The 26,248-nt window shown below is 37.4% G+C and overlaps 1 protein-coding gene across 1 annotated transcript in view; it reads left to right on the forward strand.

The window, feature by feature from the left end:
• PIK3C3 (phosphatidylinositol 3-kinase catalytic subunit type 3) overlaps positions 1-26,248 on the forward strand; it is a 116,741-nt gene that overhangs the window by 54,102 nt on the left and 36,391 nt on the right. The window contains exons 11-20 of the mRNA XM_006194530.3: positions 636-790; positions 2,434-2,524; positions 5,258-5,325; positions 11,239-11,344; positions 12,726-12,842; positions 16,163-16,294; positions 18,593-18,721; positions 19,460-19,529; positions 21,531-21,595; positions 23,953-24,037. Coding sequence (XP_006194592.1) covers positions 636-790; positions 2,434-2,524; positions 5,258-5,325; positions 11,239-11,344; positions 12,726-12,842; positions 16,163-16,294; positions 18,593-18,721; positions 19,460-19,529; positions 21,531-21,595; positions 23,953-24,037 — 1,018 coding nt within the window. The remainder of the gene's footprint in view (positions 1-635; positions 791-2,433; positions 2,525-5,257; positions 5,326-11,238; positions 11,345-12,725; positions 12,843-16,162; positions 16,295-18,592; positions 18,722-19,459; positions 19,530-21,530; positions 21,596-23,952; positions 24,038-26,248) is intronic.

Raw genomic sequence — 26,248 nt, forward strand, 5'->3', positions numbered from 1 at the left:
GTTGGCAGGAAAGTAAACATTTCCTTTAACCAAGAGTGTTAAAATGTCATTTTTATAGTATTTTCCATTTAAGAAGCAACCCAAACTCTCTAAAACTTAAGCTTCTAAGGAAAAAAAAATGCAATATTTTTAAAAATCCCAGTCAGAAAATATTATGAAACAAAAACTCTGAAAACTTGAAAACTTGGAGTTTCTTATGTGCCTAAAATACCATTATCTGATCTACTGCTGAAAAAGGGTCTTTCACTAATTTCTTAGTTTCATGTGTACCATCTCGATCTTTCGTCTTTGTTTTTGTGTTTTTGCCTTGCTTTTGGGATAACACTTTAAACAAGGCATTTATCAGTCCCTTACTCTGTGCCAGGCACTATTCTGTGGCTTTCTTCTATTAATTGATTTAATCTTCACAACTCAATCTCTGAAATTTATATGATTATGACCATTTTAAAGATGAGGACCCAGTGAGGCATCAAGAGGTTAAAAAACCTCGGGACCTTTCCAAGGTAACGGAGCTGATACGTGGTAGATAAAAGTAAATCGTTAGCTCAACATTTAGGAATAATTAGACATAGTGTGTCTATAATCATACCACATTTTCCCCCCTAATATTAGCTTATTTTTTGTTTGTTTTCCAGGATTTGTTGATGTACCTCTTACAGCTGGTCCAGGCTCTCAAATACGAAAATTTTGATGACATAAAGAATGGATTGGAACCTACCAAGAAGGATGCTCAGGGCTCAGTGTCAGAGGGTGTGTCGAATTCTGGAATAAATCCTGCAGAAGTGGAAAGGTATGGAGATCCAGGGAGGACTTATTTTCAAATCTGATCGTTTTCCGCCTCTTCAAACTGTCTTCTCCTTTTCTTTTTCCCCAGATCTACCAAACCCTAGTTGGTACCAAGTTGGGAGCTTTACCAATGAATATGGCATGTGCTCTCACGGAGCACAAAATGCTACATTACAGGGCAGTGTTTTGTAGGCAGTAGGGTCAGAATACGTGAGTTCAAAGCTTGACTCTGCCACTTACTAGCTGGGTAAACTTGTATAAGTTAAGTATTCTCTGTGTGGCCCTAGTTTCTCGTCTTAAAAATGGAGATACAGCAATAGTAACTGACCTTTAAGGGTTGTTGAAAGATTAAACAAGTTAATACACATAAAGCGTTTAGAAAAGTGTCTGACACACAGTTCTTGCTAAATGTTAGACACTGTTATTATTCATGCAAAAATAAAATGAAGGACTAGGCATGTTAGTGAACTCAAATAATTTACTGTGAAGTTGTATTTTTACTGACTGCTTTTCACCTCTTTAGTGGTTTTTACCTCTTTAGTACTTAAAACTGCATGTTAGTTGAATTGAACGTCAGCTATGAACAGTCATAACAATTAAGAACTCACACCTCTGTAGCAGACGCCATGAGATGCTCCACATACACTAAACTTGTTACGTAGTCCTCTGAGGTAGGCATTCATCTCCCTAGTTTAGATATGAAAGAGTTAAGGAAAAGTTAAGTAAATTGCCCAAAGTCTTTTATCTTGCAAATTAGGTAGAGTTGATGCCAAAGCTCCTATTCTTCCTACTTTGCCATTTTGCTGTTCATAAAGTCTTAAAATTTGAGATAAATAGGAACCTTTGGGTGAGAAATCAGAAGCTTGGTGATACAAAATTGTTTTGTGAAGGTCATGAGGTTTGGTAATGACAGAATGAGGTCTGGAATTCAGATTATCTGAGTTAGTGTAGTTATTTCAATTATGTGAGTTCAGGGTTACACTTCTGAATTTTTCTTGATGATAATGCTGTTTTTTACCTTCTGTTTTTCATTTGGAGGAGAACTGAGAAACAGGAAAAACCATTTCTTTCTTCCACAGATTGCTTCGTATTTTTCTGTTAGCAGAAGAGGCCCCTCACATTTTCTCCCACACTACACTGGAGGCTTTCAGTCTCCAGTCATATTTATTTATCTTCATCTTACTTATGCCTCCTAGAATGTTTTATTAGAGGTCTATTTAAGATTTTATAATAGGATCTAAACTATAACTCAGTATTTCCCAAATTATGGTCTGCTGGTCCCTAATTTGTATGATTTTTAAAAAGGTAAAAAAAAAAAAAGAGTTAGGGGTTGTCTTATGGCCAGATACGTTTGAGAAATACTGGCTTAAAGTAAAATGTGCTTTTCAAAACAAAACAAAACAAAACTATACTGTTTATCAGAACCTTTAATACTTGCATCTCAACGAGGCTATTTATTACCTCTTTTCTTTGACTATGGGACCTCTTGCTCCAGAGCATAATGTAACTCTAGTGTTGCACAGAACACACTTCAGGAAGTGATGCTTTAACACAGACGGCCGAGGTGAACTTGGCTAAAAAATATGCATCTTCTCTTACAGAAAGAATATTTTACACATCAGTGAGATCTCCTGTTATTTTTTTCAGCTCCCAAATTATAACCAGCCCTCTTCCTCCCGTGTCCTCCCCTCCTCCTGCATCTAAAACAAAAGAAAGTTCAGATGGTGAAAATCTGGAGGTGAGTACCAAGCTTGTCAAGTTTCCTATAGGAGAGGTCCTACCAGATAAACATTTTATGTTGGTCTTGAAAACATTGATTTCGATGAATACACTGAATACTACAACTTTATTAAATAGCTTGATTTGTGATGCATGTTCATCTTATTTAACCTTCAAATTAGGTAATGTTGTTATTGTATCATGTAATTGGTGAGTATTTAGAGGTCCTTACATGTATCCTGATTCACCATTTCTTGTTCTCTGGCCTTCAGTATGGGATCATTTTCTTTTTGCCCAGTTGTTTCATGTTGCTCATTCAGATTGAGTTTAAAAATGGATGTCCCATGTTTTCTCTTTCACAAAAGTTTTAAAATTTAACTCTTCCCTTTTTATGCTCGGTAAATAATTTCTTAGTAAAAATGAAACACGTGTCTCTGTTTAAATATATCCATCACTATTACATACTTTTATAAAGTATAAATGTCCTTCTCATGTAGTCAAAGATAAACTACATGCCTGGATTCTGCCTGTTAGACTCACGGATTCAGCCTTATATTATGGCCTCCTGATTGAGGTGTTACATTATTAGGTTTTCTAAAAGTTGCACATTTAAAATGCAGTGCAAAGCTTTTAGCTCTAAAATTGGAGATGAGATTCTTACCACCTCTGAAAGCACTGACCTGTCTGCTTTGTGATAACAGCCTGTTACTATTCTGGCTTGCTTTTTTAATACCCTTACTGCACTGAAACTTCTAATCCATTGATCTCTACCCTTTCCTTTCTTTATCAGCCTTCTCCAATATTTGCCTTCCTCCAAATACAGCTTTTATCCCATGGCTCATCATTTTAATCATTCTCTTATTAGGCATTTCAGTTCCCTTGGCAAAATCATCAGCCCTTGATAAGCCTAATGAATTACCTGATTTCTCTGTGCATGATATTGCTGAAGAAAAGCACATAACCTAGCATGTCGGTATCTCTGTACATTCACGATCACAAACGTTAGGTGCGCACTCGGCGCTGTCTGCCTACCTGCATTTCTCTGGAAGGATTGTTCTCCCTGCTCAGCTGTGACTCTCTTATACCTTATCTACTCTGTCCATGCCCTGCCTCCCAGTCTCCAGATTACAATTCGGCCTCATACTTAATGGAAACAATAGAAGCCACTAGGTAAGAATGGTCTCAATTTTCCATCACTAGATTTACAGGCATGAATCCTTCCCCGTCCTTTACTTCTGTTTTCTTACACAGAAGAAATACAACCCCCTTAAAAGATATACGCTCTTCTTTTCCTGGTGGAAATATTCAGGTATGTGTTACCATCTCCCGTTTTCAGAATTCAGAAATGAAAGCAAAATAAAACAAAACCAAACAAATTCTCACTTGACACCACATCCCTCAAAACAGTACCTTATTTTACTTCGCTTCATGATCAAACTTCTCAAAGGAGTTGTTCTAACTCCCTTTCTTTCCAGTCTTTAATTCACATCATTCTGGCCTTTGCGTCCCATCATTATATTAAAATTTACTTCGCTGAAGTGGTAAATAACTTTAATATTCATGGTTGCACAGACATTTCCGTTCCTCCCAGTGTTATTCAACAAAGTAAATGACTCCCTTCTTGAAAAACCAGCTCTTTTCATGGTTTGGCTGATGCCCCACATCCCCTGTTTTCCTCTTCACCTCTCTGCCTGTTCCTTCTGGTTGCCTTTGTCAGCACTTTCTCCGCTGCTTGACATCTTACTGCTCCTCTGGGTCCTCTTCTCTTTTCAATTTATACTCTTGCCCTAGGCTGTGCTGATAAACTCAAATTTATATTTCTAGCACATTTCTCTCATCTGAGTTTTAGATTCATGTATCCAAATACCTCCTTGATCTCCGTTGTATATCTGACAGGCATTTCAAAATTAATATTTCAAAATACAGCTCTCTCTCCCCACATTCTAGCCTGTCCCTCAACTTGCAATTTTCCATCTGTGATGTAACAAATCAACCCATTTGCTAAATCCATACAAGTAGGCGATACTGTCAGTTTCTTTCCTTCCTACTTCCTCTCCATCAGCAGCAAATCGTATTAATTGTTCTTCCGAAATATTTTAATAATCTGTTTCTTTCCATCTCCATTCTTCTAGACTGCTGTAAAAGCTGATCTCAGGTCTGTAGTTCTCAGAGTAGTTTCAGTCATTTTCAGAACATGTAAATCAGATCATCTTACACCTGCCTAAGATCTTTTGTTGAGTATCGATTGCTTTGTAGATGAAATCCTTACTCAGTACTGTGATCTTAAAGATTTTACACAATTTGGGCTTTGCCTACCTTTTCAGCCTCCTTTACTTTAGTGTTTAGTGTAATTCACTACATTGGGCCTTTTAAAAATTCCTTAAACACTCAGATTCAGGGCCTTTGTACATCCTGTCATTTTGGCCTTGTCTAAATATCACATCCTCATTCCTTCCTTTTCTGACGTCACGATCTGAGTTATTTCCCCGACTGTGTCTCTCTCCTCCACCAGATGTTGGGCTTGCAGTAGGACAAGGTACTCTGTGAACCATGGCACCCTTGGCCTCTCACATCCTTGCCTGGTTTACAATAAATATTGGATGGTGGGATAGGGGGATAGACGGATGATGAAAACCTTGTCTGTGACATAGATATATAGATGAAAACTGACGGGCAAATGTAGCCTCTCTTATTCCTCCCTTATTAATAGCAGATGGTAATATTATATATATATTTCTTTTAATTCTTTCAGCAAGATCTTTGTACCTTCTTGATATCAAGAGCCTGCAAAAACTCAACACTGGCTAATTATTTATACTGGTATGTGAAATCAATTTTTTGTTTGTTTTCTCATCATTGTTGAAGATTCCTTTTTTTCCCATACTGTAAACAGAAAGACACTTTAAAATGAGGTATGAACACTCATCAAACGCCCAAATGGAATATTTATATCTAGGTGTATTCGTTTACAACTGTGCTCATGGAAATGCTCGCTAGCACTCCAGTCTCTCTTCCTTTCACAAATTTTCCAGTATCTCAGATAAAACCAGGTAAGGTCGTGGGTTTTTTTCAGATTGATTTCTGTTTGCCTTTCATGCCGCTTAAGTAGTGTAAGTTTCATACTTCACTGTCCTTCCAGGGTGTGTATATGCACGTTACTTCCTAAAACGTGGGAATCATGCAAAAACAGAAAGTTAGAATTTTAAGTTTCCTCATCTCATAAGGCATGTTGTAAGTGAACTTGGTGCAGTCTGACCTAGGATTACATTGTTTATCCGGCACTTTGCCATTTCACCCTACTTGCCGTGACCCTTTTCCCGTTTGTCCTTGTGAAGTTAAGTAGAATAAGTGTGTGCGTCTCTTATTTTACACGAGAACAGGTTTCTTGAATGAGTTGAAGGAAAGAAACAGAAACTAAGGGCCTAGAAATGCTCCCTGACTTCCTGAGACAGAAGCAGTATGAAGCATGGCTCCCTCTATGTGTCATAGAGTCCCAGAGCATAAAGAGCGAGCACCTTCAGCCACGATGGGAGGTATTTGGGGTCAATAAAAGCAAGCACAAGGATTAAACACTCGGCAGGAGAGCCTTACCCAGTTTTACAGAGCGAAGGGCGGGGGCGGCTGGGGAAGGTCTACCTGAAGCTTTCTGTACATTTGAGAGAATATTTTTAAAACTTCCTGACATACTTGTTATTTTTTAACGGTAAACATGATTTCTGATCTAATCTTACCACTCAGTTTACTATGTCTGACTTAAACAGTGCAAATTAATACATATTTATTCTGAAAGATAATTGTGGGGTTTTTTTTGAAGGTTAATGAGGAGCTTTGCATTCCATGAAGAAATTAAACAGAGTACTATCTTATTTTGAGCTGAGTTTAGGCTGTATAATCCTAATCAGGCCATGCCTTCATTTCCCCACTCTCCAGACATAATGTTATTCTGGATACTGCTCTTGTAACCAAGACATAGGTAAATAAATCAAACACTATTTTAATAAACACAGATATCCATTATTCACATAACAGAAATTTCTTTAGTTTCAGCCTTTATGATTCTCTCTCTTTTTTTTTAACATTTTTTATTGAGTTATAGTCATTTTACAATGTTTTGTATGGTTCTCTTTTTTATTGAAGAAAAATCTCTATCAACAGTTTTAACTAAATCAGTCTTTTTTTTTTTTTCCATCTTTGAAATCTGTGATTTTTTTTCCCTTCCCCCGGTGGCCTTGGTAGTGAGAAGAAACATAGTCTCTTGCTTTTACTTTATCAATCTAATGTAATATTCATAAGACCTCATTCCCTCGCAGTAACTTTCAATGTGGCCTTGAAAGTATACACACAAAATGTTTTGGTTAGTTGCCAGTCATCATTTTTACTTTGAAAAGTTAACTTAGAAATTCTCATCTTACCAAACAGCTCCTCTTTTCTTTTAATGTAAACTCTTGCTCCCTGTTATCCATATTCCAACATGAATTCTTACATGTCCACCTACTCACTAGTGTTATGGAAAAATATTTCCTCATAAAAATCTAGGTAAATAATTCAAGAGGAAATTTTTTCTAAATGTGTGGGGCATTGTGCTGAGGTTTTGAGTAAGTACTTGTATGCTTCTAAGGTATTCAGAATTAAGGTTTTATATATTTTGAATCATTTACCAAGAATTCCTTTATGAATACATTTCTTTCCTTGTGGTGCTCATGGAAAGTTTTCTCTGGCTCACAATTTATAGTCTAGAGTAGTCACTGTTATAAGAGCTGTGTGTACATATGTTGATTATGTAGTGTTTAAAATTATATATTCTTTGGATTTGACTGTAGACCGAATTTCATTGTAAAATTTGAAATTAGTCGTGATAGACTCTTTGACAGCTTATTTCAGGTAGGAAGAGTTTTCAAACCATTCTGACTGCAGCTGAACAGTAGGAACACTATTAGATGAACAGTTTCCAATGAGGCAACAGTTTCTGTTCAGAAAGATGACTTTTGTTTTCTCCATCAGTGATAAACAAAGTGCCAGCCTAGCTCCCAGTCTTACAAGCATTCCATCAAACTCAGATCTGATTTGTGTGTTCCCACTGTGTCTCTGACTCACTGAAGCAATAGCATGTGCTGTGTCTCTTCGTTCTCAGAGGTGTCATTGCCTTCCCCATATTTACAGTCTGCATATTACATATTCAGAAATACCCTACGGGGGACCAAAGCTACTGATGTGGACTTCTGACTTTGGTAGACACCGCTTTTGTGATCGTAGGGTAAAATACAGGAAATAATTTCAAGTTGTTGACTTAAAAGAATCATTCTCTTCCTTTGAACATGGACAGGATAAAATAAAAATATTAATCATATGGAACAATTTATATGCCTCTCGGTCTAAGCTTCCTCTTTTATAACAAATGTATTAAAATATAAATTTTAATTGATTGTGCTATTTCCTATTGAACAGTTTGAATTTTCTTTTCCATTTGCTTCCTTTCCATTGATTAAACGGCATTCCTGCTTTAGCTGCATCCTTAGGGGCCTATGGCAGTACAGACAATCATTTAAAATGAATAGTGCAACCTTTTAAACTGCAGAGGGGAGTTACAGTCTCCAGTCTGTAAAGTGTTGGGCATCAGGATCTATAAATCGTTCCGGTGTTTTATTTTTACAGCTGCTCCAGTATGTTGAAATTGAAAGTAAACTTTGGATGCTGTGACATGTTTTCCTATAACTTTTAAGACCTTTCAAGGTGATAAAGGTTATTTACCCCACAAAAATGAAACGGCCAGGAAACAGGTAGACCCCTGATGTCATCATACAGTGGGCCATTTTGGCTGCATTTCTCCTTGAAGGTGACAGATTTCAAGGAAATACCTTGGAGTGCTTTGTAGAATCTACTTGGTACTATGAGCGGAGAGTTCAGCAGTGACTCGTCTAGGTATTCTAGGCTTGATCTAAATTTGTCCTTCATTTTGGAGGTGATGGTGTCATTTTTCGTTTAGATGGACTTTGCCTTTGCATCAGAGGTGCCTTTGAGAGGTGGTTGATGTGTGGCCTTTATGATGTAGCAGCAGCCGCTGTGTTTACTTGGTGCTCAAGGAGACCTGCACAAAGCAGTGGCACCTGTATGTTGTGGCCTTCTGTGTTACTCCTTTAGAAATGCGTTTGCTGTATAAACACGGAAAAAGACAATGAATATACCGAGGTGATGGAGACCGTCAGGGGCTTCAAAGGGTTAGAAGAGTGTAGATTGGATTTGAACTGGTACTGACAGTTTTGTAGTTTAGAATCACAGTCTTAGGTGATGTCGTGAAATGACCAAACATCCTGGAATATTGTGAGTAGGAAAAATACGAGTTTATCTGAGCTGTTCTCAGCTTATTCATCTAGAACAGAGCTATCCAGTAGGATGATTGTATCGATCAAAGGGGGTTTGTTTTTAGAGTTGGAGAGGCCAGGTAAGAAGAATCTGCTGGTTGACTCCAGATGGAGCTGACTGTTAGTACAGGATGACCATAAGAGGCACTTCACAGGAAAAAAAATCAGTAGGGCCCGGTGACTAATTAAGTCTAGGTGTTTGGAGAGGGGGACTGTGAGCTAGGTTTGGCTGGAGATGCACAGACTGCAAATTAAACACAAAGTGCTGGTGATAGTTTTATTATTTTTTATTTTTTTAATTGAGTTATAGTCAGTTGACAATGTTGTGTCAATTTCTGTGTGCAGCACAATTCTTCATACATGAGTATACATATATTCATTTTCATATTCTTTTTCACCGTGAACTACTGCAAGATCTTGAATATATTTCCCTGTGCTGTGCAGCACAAACTTGTTAATCTATTCTATATATACCTGTCAGTATCTACAGATCTCAAACTCCCAGTCTGTCCCTTCCACCCCCCACCCCCCGGCAACCACAAGTCAGTATTCTATGTCTGTGAGTCTGTATCTCTGTTTCTGTTTTATATTTAAGTTCATTTGTCATCTTTTTTTTTTTTTTTTTTTAGATTCCACATATGAATGACATCATATGGTATTTTTCTTTCTCTTTCTACCAGTGATAGTTTTAGATAGCACCTGTTCTCTCTGGTTGGGTTACAACCTCAGCGCCTTTTTCTTATATTCCAGTGATTCAGTCATTTATGTTTCCTGCCTATCTTTTGAGAAAACTGGAGTTTGCAAACCTTGCTACATGAGAATTTCCAGTGCAAATCCATGGAATATTAAAAGTACCTTTAATTGAGAAAAATAACTTACTTAGTGTGATAACTTTAATTTTATACATGTTCAGTTAAAAATGACAAGCAGTGTCTTGAAAAGGATCTGCTGCTTGAAAATTAAGAGTAGATGAATGTAAAAGCAGGCCACATAATGAAACACAAAATTAGACCCTAGATGTGAACAAAGGGATACAGATGTATATATTCATACTTGAGAATTGTCCACATTGAGATGATAAGTTATTAAATCCATGAGACAGGAGTCACTCATTCATTCAACAATAATATATTGAGTTTTATGAGTCAGGCATGGAAGTACTGAGGGTACAGTGCAAACAAGACAAGACAGATTAAGCTCTATGCTCTCATGATGTTACCTAAATATTCTCTTTCCCAAAAGTAGTCGAAAGAAAAATAATTAGTAGCTGTGACTTGAGATTTCTGAAACACCATCAGTTAAAGAGGTTGAAAAGTTTCATGTGGTTTTTAAAGATAAAACAGTGTGAGAGTAAACTTAGTAAATAGAAAGAATTGTGGCCTAGGAGCCCAAAGGCCAGGGTTCCGATTTCAGCTCTTCAGTTAACTAATTGTGCCACCATGGGCAAGACACAGCCCTTCTAAGTCTAGCTGTCGATGAAACAAGCAGGTTTCAAACTATACATCATAATCCATTGAAATCAATTTAAAGGCTCACAATCTAGCATTTGTTATTTAAAGAAAAATGAAATAGAACAGAGTAATGAATATTGACATGTTGCTCATAGAGTATTGCTTTGTGGAACCTTTTTTTCCAGTTTTATGCATCTGTGTTCACACATGTGGCTGTGACATAAAATATGTTTCTTAGTGTGGCTTGTTCCTTTCAGAACAGCTAGAAACACTGGAATAGACAACCTGTAGGATCTAATCCAGATCATTATTTATATGATTATATGAGTTGTATGAACAGTTCATGTTTAAGAATATATTTATAATTTTTTAACTCTCTAAAACCACAATTTTATGATGGAAAGATTGAAGATTATATATGGAATTTTAAGACATGGGGGAGTTGGATAGGAAAGGATAAATTAAATTAAGGTTTTTATTTACCTCTCAGATGTATATTGAGAAAAGTTTCAGAGTAACTCAGAATAAAAGAGCCTTATGTAGTACAAAAAGTATTACTTAGATTTTGAAAGTATTATTCATGAGATTTGTGAGCTTAGTTGATTTCTGAAGGTGTTAATGCTCCATCTACCTCATAAAGCATTAGGAGAAAATGCTCATTTTGATGCCAAAACCTTTAGAAAATCTAAAGTATTGTACAAATTAAGGCATTACTGTTATTAATTTTCCTTTTATAGACAGTTATGTATGTTGTTCCTTAATTTTTGACTTTTAAAAGAGTGGTGATGAAATGTTTTGCTACTTCCCTTAGTTATTTTTGCAAATGTGAATTAATCTACTTTAATGGAAAGGCATAAATATTTACAGAATAAACCTGAGTTTCATTTCCCATCTGTATGAATGACCTAACATGTGTTTTTAAGGTATGTGATAGTGGAATGTGAAGACCAAGATACTCAGCAGAGAGATCCGAAGACCCATGAGATGTACTTGAATGTAATGAGACGATTCAGCCAGGCACTGCTGAAGGTAACCATTCAATGTAGGGGTTGGCAGGCAGTGCATGGACCACATCTGGCCTATTGCTTCTTTTGGTATGCCCTGGGAGCCAAGGATTGATTGTTTTCTATATTTTTAGATGGTTTAAAAAAATCAAAAGAATACTCTGTGATACATGAAAAGTATGTGAAATTTACATTTCAGTATTTATAAGAGAAATTTTATTGGAACATAGTCACGCTCATTAGTTTTCAGATTGCTTATGGCCACTTTTGGACTACAGTAGCAATTGAATACCTAGAATGGAAACTGTATGGTCAACAAGACCTGGAGTATTTGTTCTTTGCCCCTTTTCAGAAAGTTTGTTGACCCCTGATTTAACAAAAATAAACCTGTATGTACCTGGAACAAAAAAACCCCAAAGCTTTGATTTTTTATTTCACTGTTTTCTAATTTTATTAAGACCAGGTGCATTCGCTAGAGATTTGGCAGTGAATCATATTGCAGGGATTTTCTATATAATTTGTATTTTTGCTTTTATAATTTCTAAAGGTATACAAGCCATTTTCCCCCTTGGTGTTCTTGTGATCCTTAAGGCAGTGTCACAGTTCAGCCAGTAGAGGGCGCACGGGCAATGGAAGGAAAACTGTCACAACACTAATCTGTGATCTGCTACAGAAATGCTTTGCTTCATAGCATCTTTATTTGCTGTTTCATGTTCCATTTAAGTTTTCTTAAAAATTTAAATCATGACTTATTGAACTGTTTGAGACTAAACTTTAGTTCTCAAAGCTTAGAGACTGTCTACATAAACTTTTCCATCTTCGAAATGAGGATGATGATATTTGCCAAGCTGCCTGTATCAACATGGTTGAGGAGCTTAAGTGAGAAAATGTATCTTATAATATTTTATGAACTGCAAATGATCACATAAGACTTGACAGCATTTCATTTTTCAGTTCTGTTTTACTAAGCAAGCATGTTATATTGCTATTTGAGAACTTTTTTTTCAAGTATATATTTAGTTCTCTTGAAGGGAGTATTGTTTCTGCCTTATGCCCAGCACACGTCTGAAGAAATCATAGGCTTCCAGATATTTATTGAATCAGTAAGTGAATACATTTCGGGTGAATGAATTCTGTCTTGTCACATTGGTTGCATGTGGGAAAAAATGCAATTTTTGATAGACTAGTATTCGCTGAAGACTCAGGTAACTTTCAACTGGGAAAGGGTTGGTGGTGTTTAAGATAGCAGGTTTCTCATCATCTTTGAATCAAGGTAATTTCTTTTTTGATTTTACTTTGTATTGAAGTTTGTACCTGTTAGAAGAATAAAGATCACCCGCGCTATAGAGGAAACCCTGATATGATGCTACATAGAATTAACGTTCCTTTCCCTTGAATCCCTCCAGGGTGACAAATCTGTCAGAGTTATGCGTTCTTTGCTGGCCGCCCAGCAAACGTTTGTGGATCGGCTGGTGCACCTGATGAAGGCCGTGCAGCGAGAAAGTGGAAATCGTAAGAAAAAGGTAAGCCTTTGGGCTTGGCTTTCTGTTTACAACAAATATAATAATATCTTGGTATAATAAGACCCTGAGTTTTGGCACTGTCTCCTTGGTTGATATATTTTATGAAATTCTTATCATATAATTACAGGCATACCTTGGAGATACTGTGGGTTTGGTTCCAGACCACTGCAGTAAAGCGACTATCCCCACCACAAAGACAGTCACACAATTTTTTTTGGTTTCACTGTGCATATAAAAATTAGGTTTACGCTATTCTGTAGTCTGTTAAGTGCACAATGGTATTATGTCTAAAATAACAGTGCACATGTCTTAATTAAAAATACCTTATTGCTGAAAAATGCCAGCCATCATCTGCAGCTTCACAGATCGTAATCTTTTTGCTGGTGGAGGGTCTTGCCTCGAAGTCGATGGCTGTTCACTGATGAGGGTGGTGGTTGCTGGAAAAGGGGTGGCTCTGGCAATTTCTTAAAGTGAGGCGGTGGTGGAGTTTGCTACCTCAGTTGACTTCTTTCTTTCACCAACAATTTGATTTCACTGTAGCAGGCGTGGCATGTTGATAGCACTTTACCCACAGTAGAATTTCTTTCAGAACTGGAGTCACGTCTCTCAAACACTGCCACTGCTTTATCAGCCAACTTTGTTTCATACTCTAAATCCTTTATCATCATCTCAACAGTCTTCACAGCATCTTCACTAGGAGTGGATTCCATCTCAGGAAACCACCTTGTTTCCTCATCCTTAAGAAGCAGCTTCTCATCTGTTAGTTTTACCATGAGCTTGTAGCAAGTCACATCTTCAGCCTCCACTTCTAAGTCTAGCTCTCTTGCTGGTCACTGCCTCCACTGAGGTCTTGAGCCTCCCAAAGTCACCCTGAGAGTTGAAATCAGCTTCTTCCAAACTCCTGTTAATGTTGATACTTTGATCTCTTCCTGTGAATCATGGTAATTCTTCATGGCATCTGGAATGGTAAATCCTTTCCGGAAGGCTGTCAATTTACTTTGCCCAGATCCATCAGAGGAATCACTGTCAATGGCACTTAGAGCCTTAGGACATGTATTTCTTAAATACTAAGACTTGAAAGTCTTAGTCCTTGATCCACAGGATGCAGAATGCATGTTGTGTGGGCAGGCATGCAAACGACACTAATCTCCTGTACATCTCCATCAGAGCTCCTGGGTGACCAGGTGCCTTGTCAATGAGCAGTCATATTTTGAAAGGAATCTTTTTTCCTTAGCAGTTGGTCTCAACAGTGGGCTTAAAATGTCCGTTAAATCATGTTGTAAACAGATGTGCTGTCACCCACGCTTTGTTATTCATTTGCAGAGCACAGGCAGAGTCAGTGTAGCATAATTCTTCAGGGCCTTAGGATTTTCGGAATGCTAAATAAGCACTGGCTTCAACTTCGAGTCACCCATGGCATCAGCCCCAGACCAGAGAGTCAGCCTGTCCTTTGAAGCTTTGACGCCTGACGCTGGTTTCTCCTCTCCAGCTGTGAAAGTCCTAGATGGCATCTTCTTCCAGTAGAAGGCTGTTTTGTCTGCATTGAAAATCTGTTGTTTTAATGGAGCCACCTTCATGAGTTACCTGAGCTGGAGCTTCTGAAGAACTTGTTGCAGCTTCTCCATCAGCCATTGCGGCTTCACCTTGCACGCACTTTCCTTAAACCCCATGAACCAGCCTCTGCTTGTTTCAGACTTTTTCTTCTGCAGCTTCTTCACCTCTTTCGGCCTTCACAGAATCGAAGAGAGTCAGGGCCTTGCTCAGGATAGGGCTCTGGCTTAAGGGACTGTTGTGAGTGGCTTGATGTTGTGATCTGGATGGAGACCGCTAAAACTTGCTCTGTGTCAGCGATAAGGCTGTTCCACTTTTTTATCATTTATGTGTTCACTGGGTGGCACTCTTTATTTCCTTCAAGAACTTTTCCTTTGTAGTCACAATGTGGCTGTTTAGCATAAGAGGACTAGCTTTTGATCTGTCTTGGCTTTCAACATGCCCTCCTCGCTGAGCTTAATTATTTCTAGGTTTTGATTCAAAGTGAGAGACACATGACTCTTACTTGATCACGTTGGGGCCGTTGTAGGGTTGTAAACTGGCCTAATTTTGATATTGTTGTGTCTCAGGGGAAAGAGGAAGAGAGGAGGGGGATGGCTGGTCAGTGGGGCAGTCAAAAACACTCACGTGTTGTAGATTAAAATGTTGGTTCCCTGTTTTGTGTGGGTGTGGTTCATGACACCCCAAATCAGTTACATAGTAACATGCAAGATCATTGATCACAGTTCACCATAACAAACATAATAATAACGAGAAAGTTTGCCAAGTAGTGGTGTGTGCTGTGGAGGAAAATAAAGCAGGAAAGGGGGCAAGAAGAGGCGGGTTCAGGTATTGGGCTGTGTTTGACTTCTCAGTGGAGTGGTCAGGAAGGCCTCACTGAGGGTTGACACATGGACAAAAAAATCCGTGCAAATATCTAAGAGAAGACTGTTCTACCCAGAGGGACAGTGAGCATGAAGTCCCTGATCTGGGAGCACACGTGACTTGATTGAGAAATCGGAAGAAGCCCAGGGCATTTGGTCACATATTCTCCCTTTAACAAGCTCACCTGTTTAAAGAATGCACAACTCACAGATTTCAAAGGAAACAGTTCTTTTGAAAATAAATAGATGGGCTTAGTCTAAACACCGAAGATCCTGCTAAGTAGCAAAGCTGTTTTGCACCATGACTTGAATTTCTCAGTTTCTGAGCTCTCGGCTCGGTGCATTGTGCATGTGAGCCAAAGGAAATAAGTGATGGGATTTTAGGGAAAATTTGATCACAGTCAGTGAACAGTAAAGCCAGGGTCCAGGTTCCTCCAAGTGAACTGAATTGACTTTCTAAACCCAGAACTTGCCATGGAGCAGCTAATGAAATCCTTGCTTAATATTTGGTCAAGCTTCTAATGGAATCATAGTTTCACTTTGTGACTTCTCAGATCCTTTGAAAACAGAAATTGACTCTTTTTGTCCAGCTTGAGTATATTCCCGATTCTCAGTTGCAGCAAGAGAAATACATCCCCTACCCTTGTGAAAGTCTATAGTTTTTCACAGGTCAAGGGATTGCTCCTTTGAAAGCATGCCCCACTGTTGCCAGATGGATTATAAGTGCTTGTCCCTCAGACATAAGATCTCCTTTATTGTTACGTTACTTTTGCGTATACTTTTCTGGTGCTTTGCAAGTATTTCAGAGTTAATAGAATCTATCTGTGACTTTACCATATGTTTTAAAAACTGCTTTTTCAAAGTATTAATGAAACCTCATTAATACTTTCTGACTTGTTCTCCTAGAATGAGAGGCTACAGGCATTGCTTGGAGACAATGAAAAAATGAACTTGTCGGACGTGGAACTCATTCCATTGCCTTTAGAACCGCAGGTGAAGATTCGAGGAATAATTCCAGAAACAGCTACACTCTTTAAGGTAATTGTGATGGATCGTTCATGTGTATGATTGGACCTGATTCTTTAAAGCTAGAGCAGACATTACCTTTGAAAAAAGATACCTTTTACTTACCAGTGTGTTGATGATCTTTTTATTACCAGGAGGCATTTTTATATGAAATGTATAAAATATTTTTATATCTCTGAGCTGTTGTATTATCTTTAATTCTTCAAACTTTTTTATTAATCACCACACCCGCTTTTTTCCATGTAAGCTTTTTTTTAAAAAAAAGAAGTTAATTTGCAAACTTAGACATTTAGTTCATAAGTTCACATGGTTAGATATGAGTCCCAATTAACTTTAAAGTTTCTCAATCTGATACCTGTTCCTATGACTTAAGTTTTTTCTTAGATTTTCCAATGTAATCACTCCCTTTAGTCCTTAACAGAATGCCAGGCTTCCTTTTGGCGGGCCACCACTTGGATGGCTAGGAAGAACTAGAGGCAGCTGCCTTCTGTAATCAGGCCAGAGGACTGAACATCAGTACTTGTGAAGCATCCTTATCTGCTGGGCGTCGTATTGGAAGCTCTGTGTGAGACATGATGGCTTAGATTTTCTAATTCTAGGAGTAGAAGGACATAAGTTGCATTGGGATATTACTTTGTATCAGGCAAGAAACTTAGGTATATAAAAAGGGATGTGATTGATTACAGAAAGAAATAGTTCAGGTTTTTTTAAGGATGTGTTTAGAGGCAACCTGTGGCAGCCCAGCTCACACAACTGAAACATAAGTTTCATAAAGTGGTACTTAACCTCATTTACTGCATGTCATGGACTCTTGATAATTTCTGTTCTTTTAGAAACTCTTCCATCAGGGTAATTTTTAACCATTGGTTGCAACTTATTTGATTGGTTTTAAAACCCATAATGAATTATAACCTGCAACTTGGAAAATGTTGGTACAGAAAATAAAATGCAAATATTTCTTAGTTCATGCTTACAATCTACTGGAGGCTGAAATGAAAAGAGCTACACACAGGACAGGATTCATGTAACAACTGGTGTTCTTTGGACTCAAACTCCTAAATAAGATCTGCTTCTCGTGTTCGCATTCCCAAAGGACTTATCCGGGACAGTGGATCGAAAAAGTAATTTCATCTTTTTTTTCAAAGAGGATGGCAAAGAATATCTAAGACATAGAGCAGTTGAAAGAGTGGGATATAAGAATTTGTCACCATTGTTAGGTGAATTTCGGACCCATTTTTTTCCTTAATATAATTTTATAATGTGTCTTATATACACAAAGTAAATGGTTAATAAAATATCATGGGGCATCTTTTTAATTCTAATAGCCAGTCCTCATTTTTTTTTTTTTTTCCTTCCAGCCCTCATTAAGTATGTGGACATTCTTGAAAATTCTGAGTTGGAGTTTAAGGTTCATGGATCCAGGGCATTTACTGCGTAACTCTAGCAGAGTAATTCTTAGCCATTTTTGGGTCATGAGTGCCTTTAACAGTCCAATGAAAGTGATGGATTGGACACGTCAGAAAATTCCTCACATGCTTATACCTACACTGAGATGTCTGCACTCAGTTGTGGGGAATCCATGAATTCTTGTCTTTTCATGAACTCCTTAGAGCTGCAAAGGTTATGGACCAGTTTTTGATATTATTAAATATTATTTTCTAAACCTTAGCTTAAGGACAAAGCGGGATTCCACGGGGAGTGAACCCTTAAGGCACTGAGATCAGTACTTAGTTTTCCCGTGGTTGTCATCTGTCTGCATTAGATTTCAGATTCAGAATCAGATTCAAATCTGAAAAGAGCAATGACAGCCTAGAACCTCTTGCCTATTGTGTATCTTTGGGAAAATCCTTTCCAGCTGTTCTTGAGCTTTGTGAGCTAGGATGCGAGGTAATTTATAAAGTGTATTTTTGCCTGAGTTGATAAAAGGATAAAATTGAAGATAATTTGAAGTTTGGAGTTTCAATCCCCTGGAGGTTCTAAGCTCTAACCATATATTCTTTGAAACATTTTTGGTGCTTTTCCCTCCAGCATTTGTAGGAAGGTTTTCAGACACACAGCAAAGTGGGAAGAATTTTACAGCAGGCAACTGTATACGTACCACTTTCGATTCTGTCGTTAACATTTTACTGTATTTGCTTTGCCACATGTCTGTTCGTCCCTCTATCTGGCACTTCTTCTGCTCTTTATTTCGCATGGCCAAATAAATTAAGATTATTATTACTTCTTTGTCAGACTCATTTTCTTTCGATTATTATAAATTTCTCCACATTTCCAACTTACATAATTTGAAAGCAATATTTTTACTTCCAGAGTGCCTTGATGCCTGCACAGTTATTCTTTAAGACAGAAGATGGAGGCAAATATCCAGTCATATTTAAGCACGGAGATGATTTACGCCAAGATCAGCTTATCCTGCAGATCATTTCCCTCATGGACAAGGTGAACATAACCTTTTGTTGGGAAAAAACATTTTTTTCATTTTAGAAATCTGTGGTTTAGCGGATGTGCTGTGCATGAACCCAGAATCATTTGTAACATTCAGGTACAGTCTTAGAAAGCGGAACAATCTCCACTTACCTTCAACAAATTTAGTTGTTTTGTCCACTGCAGGATGGCTCTTATGATGAGTATAAAATGAAACTGCATGTGTTCCTTGCTATAAAAACTTTTTTCCCAGTTATGTTCTCTCTGTGTTGGATTTAGTAATTTTCTTCCTCTTAGTCAAATAAATCTTCTTGTTTGTTTTTTTTTAAATCCCATTTCTGTCCCTGGCTTTTAAAGGAACATTTGTCCTCATTTCCTTTTTCTGAGTTCTGAATACTTTATGACCAGAAAAGACTGCATAAGTCCTTAGGAGAAACCCTTCTGTGCACTGAAAACTGAGAGTGATTTAGAAAAAGATTTTTAAAATTTGACATATCACCATGTAAAGTGCTTAATACATTTATTTTGATGGTCACAATTAACAAATTGAATTAGACCTTCATTTGGGTTTACCTTCTAAATTGTATTAACTGCTATAATACTTGCCCACAAAAAGTTAAATTAACTGATTTAATTAAACCTGAACTTAGGTTTACCGTCTAAATCTCTGTTATATTAAATGCTGTAATACTTGCCTACAAAATTATTTCATAACAGTCTTTACATTTGGTTAATAAATCTTTTGCTCTTAAGCTGCTACGGAAAGAAAATCTGGATTTGAAGTTGACACCCTATAAAGTATTAGCCACAAGCACAAAACATGGTAAGTTTATTTTCTACCAGGATTATTATTTCAAAAGGAGTATGCTTTTCCTTTTGTAATTGAAAATTACGAAGAATGTTAGGGACTGAACTCATCTGTAGCACTGAATCTCAGTAGGGCCTCCCATCCGCCCCCTCCCTCCTTCCTTCTTTCCTTTTACCTCTTGAAATTATCACACAGCATATTTGGAAGAAAACTTAACAGCTTTCTGATATATTTCTTTGCATTCAAAACTAGTTATAATCCATGATATTTTCCTTTCATGGTGACCTGTGTCTGGAGTCATCACTTGAGAGTTAGTAAGACCCAGAGAGACTTTGTGCTGTGTCTTGCTTATACACGCCACTCAGCAGATGATCAGGTTTTTGTTTTGTTTTGTTTTGTTTTAGTATATATTTAGAGCGTCTAAGTCTTTCTGAGACTGAGTAACCTCTGAAAGTTTGGTGAAATGTTCCCTAGGAATGCTTGCCTGAGGCCTGTTGTGCATTTTATAGTCTTGTTACTCTTAGAAGCTCTTACCCTTAGGTCCCTTGGAGAAACAGATACCTATTTTAGGCTTTCTGTCCTTCCCCTGGCCACTCCCACATCTTTTTTTTTTCCTTTTTTTAACTTGACGTCCTAGGGACCTCGTGCATGCTAAGCATGCGCTCTGCCACTGAGCTGTATGCACCCCGCCCCAATCTTTTTGATGGTTTAATCCCTCTTCTCATTGACCTCTCAGAATGATCTTGTTAAAAGTGTATATATGCTCTTTTACTGTCCTGCCTAAATTGATTTGCTGTCTTTCAGTTGCTCTTGGGACAAAGACAAAGCCTTATCCCAGCTGGCAGGTTCTTGCACGGTGTGCCCTCTCCTGCACCTGTCTGTCACCCCTCCTCTGCCTCTGTCCCCCTTGCTTCTCAGGCTCCACCCTTCATTTCCTCCAATGCATTCTTTCTCCTTTCAGCTTTATGGGCGTTACTCTAACATCCTTTCCTCTAAAAGCTTTACTTATTAACCTTTATTATCCTTCAAAACATGGTTCAAATGTCAGACTCCTCCTATCCCTTTTGTAACTTAGGTCTCCCTGTCCTGTTGCCTTTCATGGTACCCTTTATTCATAGTTTTTATCCCAGTAAAACTTGCAAGCTTGTGAGATCTCTGCAGGCAGGGTCAGGGCTCTATGTCTGCTTACCTGGCAAAGTTCTTGCTACATAGTAGAAAACCTGTAAATATCTGTTAAGCACATTAATGCTGACTATTTGGTACTTGTGATGTAGAAATAAATGAGACATTTCTTACTCCAAAGAAATACACAATTTCCTAATTTGCATGCAAGTCATTATACATAATATAAGCCTCACCAAAACCAGCTCATGGTTGTTATGATCCTAGAATAGTTTACCATATTCAACTTTGACTTTTCACAGGTTTACAGTTTTAATACTTCTTTTGCTGTCCCCCGACTCACCAGACTTCCTTTTTCTCTTGTCTCCTATAGACTGGCCTCTTGCCCTTCTTTGGTAGTTTAAGGGATTTATACTTCACTCCCGTATCATTTCCAGGGAATGGCCAAAGATGCAGGATTACACACCAAAAACCTGATGAATGCAGTATGGTTTTAGGGTTAGATGATTGATACTCCACAACTCTAGATCTCCTAAAGTGATTTCAAATTCAGAATAGTATTAATTGACGTATATTATAAAGATACGAAAGAAGAAAAATTTTTATGCCTAGTTTAAGAAGGCTGACCTATTACTTTGTGTTCGTTGTGTACAAAAATAGAAATTGGCTTAGAGAAGCATACAGATTGTCAGCTAAAGTTTTTTTAAAGATGTTCCCTTATCGTCCTCGTGACATAAATGCCAGTGTGTACTTAATGTTCTGCTTATAGCCCTCTTTAACCTGGTCAGGTTTGTAATGTGTACATTTGCAAATGACGATGCTTCTTGGCAGAATCTTTATTTTTGTCGCGTAAGCAATCGCTCTGCTTAATGCAATGCATTTACTTCTGCGTAGGCTTCATGCAGTTCATTCAGTCAGTTCCTGTGGCTGAAGTTCTCGATACAGAAGGAAGCATTCAGGTACAGTATCTACTTTAAAGATTTATGAATTTCATGAATACATTCTCGTTATAGAAAGTTTAATCTTTATAAAAAGTGTATGAAGTTAAAAACGGAAGTCTGTTTTTAATCACCCTTCTTCCCTCGTGTCATTTTCCTTCCCTGAGAAATAAACAATGCTAATAGTTGGAAACGCTTCCAGGTTAGTACAGGTAAGTGTTCAATTCCTTAAACCAAGCCTGGCATATGATAGGAGATCAGGAGTTAATTGGCGAACACGTTTTTAAATTTGTTTGTAAGTTTATGGCAATATTATATTCGAAAATATGGAAATATTACAATTTATTTAGCCGTCAGTGAACAGTTTATTTCTAGTTTCTGTTACTCAGAACAGCGCGACAGTGATACTCTTGCTCGCACGTGTTTTGCGCAATTATTTTTTTTTTTTAAGGCGCTCATCCTCCCCTCCCAACCTCATTGCTCCCCTTTAATATGAGGAAAGGCAAATAGTTTCTGGGACTAAGCCGTTTATACCTTTGGAATTTTTTTACATGTTAAATACGTGAGTCCGTCCTTACTGCATCTTAATAGTTTCTTTTTGTTATCCTTTAAGTGCAGTTTTTCTTTTTCCCTAAGAAAAAGGTATCTAATTCACACAGAAAAATTGATGTGCCTGAGATGAACAATACAGAGAAGGGCTTGATAGAGGATATTTACCGCAGCGTGGTTTTGTCGTCCTCAGTTTAGAGTGTCCAGGTAATTCTGGACTATGTACACCATCGAGGGTCCCTGTGTCACCAGCCCCCAGTAAAAACCTTGGGTGTTGAGTGTCTCAGGCGCTTTCCTGAACAGTAACACTGCACCCATATGCTGCCCCTTCTTTTTTGTCCCTATTGGAGAACATTAGAAAGGATGCTCAGTGGGTCCCCTTCACAGAAGAGAGCAAGGACTGTGCATGGATTTCATAGGCGTTTGCCTGTGTGTTTGTCCCATGCTGGTCCTGTTGTCTGTACTGTTGATATAATGCAACTTACTTGTGCTATAAGTTGAGTCTTTGACTCCTGACAAATCAACCCATCAGAGGACTAGGGGATCCCTTGACAAACCCTTCAGGGCTTAGTTTTTGAATCTGTAAAATTCGGGTAATAATTAATAGTACCTAGCTCTAGGATTGTTCTGAAGATGCCATGAAATGCATGCAGAGCTTTAACATACTGAAGTTAATTGTTTAATAAAGCTGTCAATTACTATGTTGCTCCTTGCAATTATGATTTTATAAAATAAAGACTGACAGTTTGTGTATCGATTCTTGATTCCATGTGTGACACGTGTAGTTTTTCTGAGTCATAGGTTAACTCACCTTCAACATCAGTAGATAATTAAAAATTGTTTTCTGAAATGGTTTTTGGAAACAGCTGTTTCTCATTGCCACGCGTCTTTGCCAGATTTTGGTATTGATTGTGATTTAGTTTGCATTTCCATCATTACCCACAAGGTTGAGCATTTAAAAATATCTGTATAGGCCATTTATTTCTTCTGTGAAGTGCTTGTTCACATCTTTTCCCCATTTTCTTATTGAGTTGTTTGTCTTTTTCTTATTGATTTATAGGAGTTCTTTATATATTCTACATATATATCCTTTGTCAAACTTAGTGTTCAAAAAAGCTGAAAGCATAGGATAAACTTTTTTTTTTTAATGATATGTTGGTTGTATTTTCAAGTAATATACTCTGTGTATTTTTCTTTAACATGCAGATGTAAGGGAATAGGTCCAATTGGTAACCTGGATAAAGAATTAAATATACTATTTTCCCCAGTGTTGCCAGACTCCGTGGATACTCTTGTACATTGATTGTGCCCCTATAATTCTTTGGTTCAGTCTGCATCTCTTATATTTATCTTTCCATCAATTTCCTCTGAATCTGAAAATTCTTAGTAATGTAGTCTAATTATTTTTAAAAATTGGGTATAATTTTATTATTTGTTAATGGCAATAGTGTTTCAGTAGCTCTACCTTAAAAAGTAATTTTAAAAAGTCATGCTTACTTTTAGGAGAATGTATGATACAAAAAAAATAACCCATGTTTACTTTTAAGAGAAAGATGAAACAAAGTGATAAATTAAGCATAGAGATAGAGCAGTAAATTTGTTTTTCCTATGGTATAGTAGTAGCACCCTTATATATTTATTTGTCTTAACAGTCTATAAATATAATAATAACACTGATTCCTGAAGGATAAGCTTTCTAAAGTCCACATTTTATAATTATTGACTAAGTTTTAGATCAGACACCTATTGGTCATTATTTACAATTTTAAAATGGCTATTTGTTGAAGCATTCTATTGAATTTGTAAACATGTAAATGATAACTTTTCAGAACTTTTTCAGAAAATACGCACCAAGTGAGAATGGGCCGAATGGGATCAGCGCTGAAGTCATGGATACTTACATCAAAAGCTGCGGTAAGTTTTTCAAGTTACTGCTTTTCCCTGATACATTGGAATAAAGGAAAGCAAGCTGTCCTGATATTACCACACTCATACACATTTAGGACGTGTTAAGATTTTTTTCTTGGACGCTTGGGCCACAATGACAAAATACCAGAGACCACATGGCTTATAAAGAACGGAAATTTATTTCTCACGGTTCTGGAGGCTGAAACCTGAGATAAGGTGCTAACGTGGTTGGTGAGGACCTTCTTTGGGGTCAAAGACTTGTTACTGTATCTCCACCTGTTGGGAGCTCTGTGGGGTCTTTTTTATAAGATATTAATCCCATTCATGGGGACTGAGCACCTCCCAAAGGTCCCATCTCCTAATACCACCACCTTCAGCATTAGGATTTCAACATGTGAATGTTGACATTTTGAGGGGACACATTCAGACCATAACATTTTTAAATGCTGTATGAAAAGAAGATTAAAAGAGATAAAATGTGATACAAGAAGTTATTAATGTTTTGACATAATAATAGTCCTAACAGGGTATAAACTCTGTTCAGTCTTTAATGGGTGTATCTTTGCAATCACACAACTATTTTGTAATTACAAGTTATTTCTTCCTGGAAGCTGTCATTTCCCCCTAGATTTTCCCTGTGTTGGAGTAACTGTAATTAAGTAGACTGTGGGAAAAGTCTCCAGTCAGGAAAAATTATGTCTTTGATAAATCTCAAAAGATCTAAGATAACAGAGGAGGTGCCTCTCGTGGTATTTTAAATCAGTACTTCCACCCCCTCCTGGAAGTAAGTAAGCAGTGACATGCCATAGGAGTTAATTCAAATATTTCAGCAGTTTATGCCTATTCTCATGAAGTTTATATTCTGGAGGATTATTTTTATTTTCTTAAGAGATTATTGTTATTTTTTAAATATATAACTAGATTGTTTAAGAGAGGGTTAATAAAGGAGTTGACACTAGAGTTAAGCCCTGAGTACTGTATGGCCCTGTGACATATTATTCCTGTTTTATATAAATATTCTTTTTATGTTTATGTCCATATTTATACCTATGCTTAAGCAATCAAAGCTGAGGGAAACACGGAGAGGACTTTCTAGACATACAACAACTATATATAAATATTCCTGTCATTTTATGATTTATAAGTTAACTTTCTCTATCATGACATTTTTTTTTCTTTTTTACATTGCTCCTATGAAGGTAGTATTTCAGATTCTTTTATACTGCATAATTTATTCTTAGATTTATACTTGATGATACATTTTTGACTGAGAGGTATAAAATGTAATATTCCTAGGAACTTTAAAAACAAAATAAAATGTGTGTATGTGTATTAGAATCCTTTATGGTTTTAATTCTTATTTTTACTGAAGGAACATACCATGTGTTTCATGTAACTGTATTTTCCTGTAAAAATGATCACATACAGTGTATTTAGGTTTAAAGACTGAAGAGACATGGATTGAAGCATCCTGGAGGAAATGTTTCCTTTCTCCTGCTCACTCTGTATTTCTCCTTTCCCTCCCTCCCGCCCTGCTTTCCTTCCTTCCTTCTTTCCTTGCCCCCTTTTCTTTCTTTCTTGTTTTCCTCCGTCAAGTCTGTGTTTTCTAAGATCTGAGAAAATTAATACATCATTTAAAGGCTGGACAGGTCGCTCAGATGGCTGGCAGTTTATTCTGCTTTTCAGCAAGGCTTGGCAACCAGGTTGCCGCTATGTGGCTTCTCCGTGTCTCGTGCTTCTCAGAGCTGGACTCCCAAGGGGAAGCATTCTAAGAGACGGAAAGTAGAAACCTTTGGTTTCTGAAATCCTGCCCTGGGAAGCTGCTAGTGTGTCACTTGTATCATATTCTGTGGGTCAGAGGAGGCACAGAACCTGCTTGGATTCAAGGGGAAGGTATATAGTTCCCACCTTGAATGAAAAGCATGTTAAAGAATCTTTAATTCCACACCCATATCTCAGTACCTTATTACAGGAGGTATGTTGCATGCCCTCAGCAATTACCTTGTGTCTTTCTACTTTCAGATACTTACTGTAAACTGTTTCACATCATAAATCTATATAATAAAGGACTGTTAACTTTTTCTCCTTGAAATATACATACAAGCAACCTATAAATATTGACTGAAATTTGAAAACCCTGCTCATTTAGTAAAATTACTGGGACAGTATTTTATGATAGACGTCCTAGTGTTGTGCCTTTTGTCTGGTGTTCCATTT

This window comes from Camelus ferus, chromosome 24 (genome assembly GCF_009834535.1).
Source record: "Camelus ferus isolate YT-003-E chromosome 24, BCGSAC_Cfer_1.0, whole genome shotgun sequence".
Taxonomy (NCBI): domain Eukaryota; kingdom Metazoa; phylum Chordata; class Mammalia; order Artiodactyla; family Camelidae; genus Camelus; species Camelus ferus.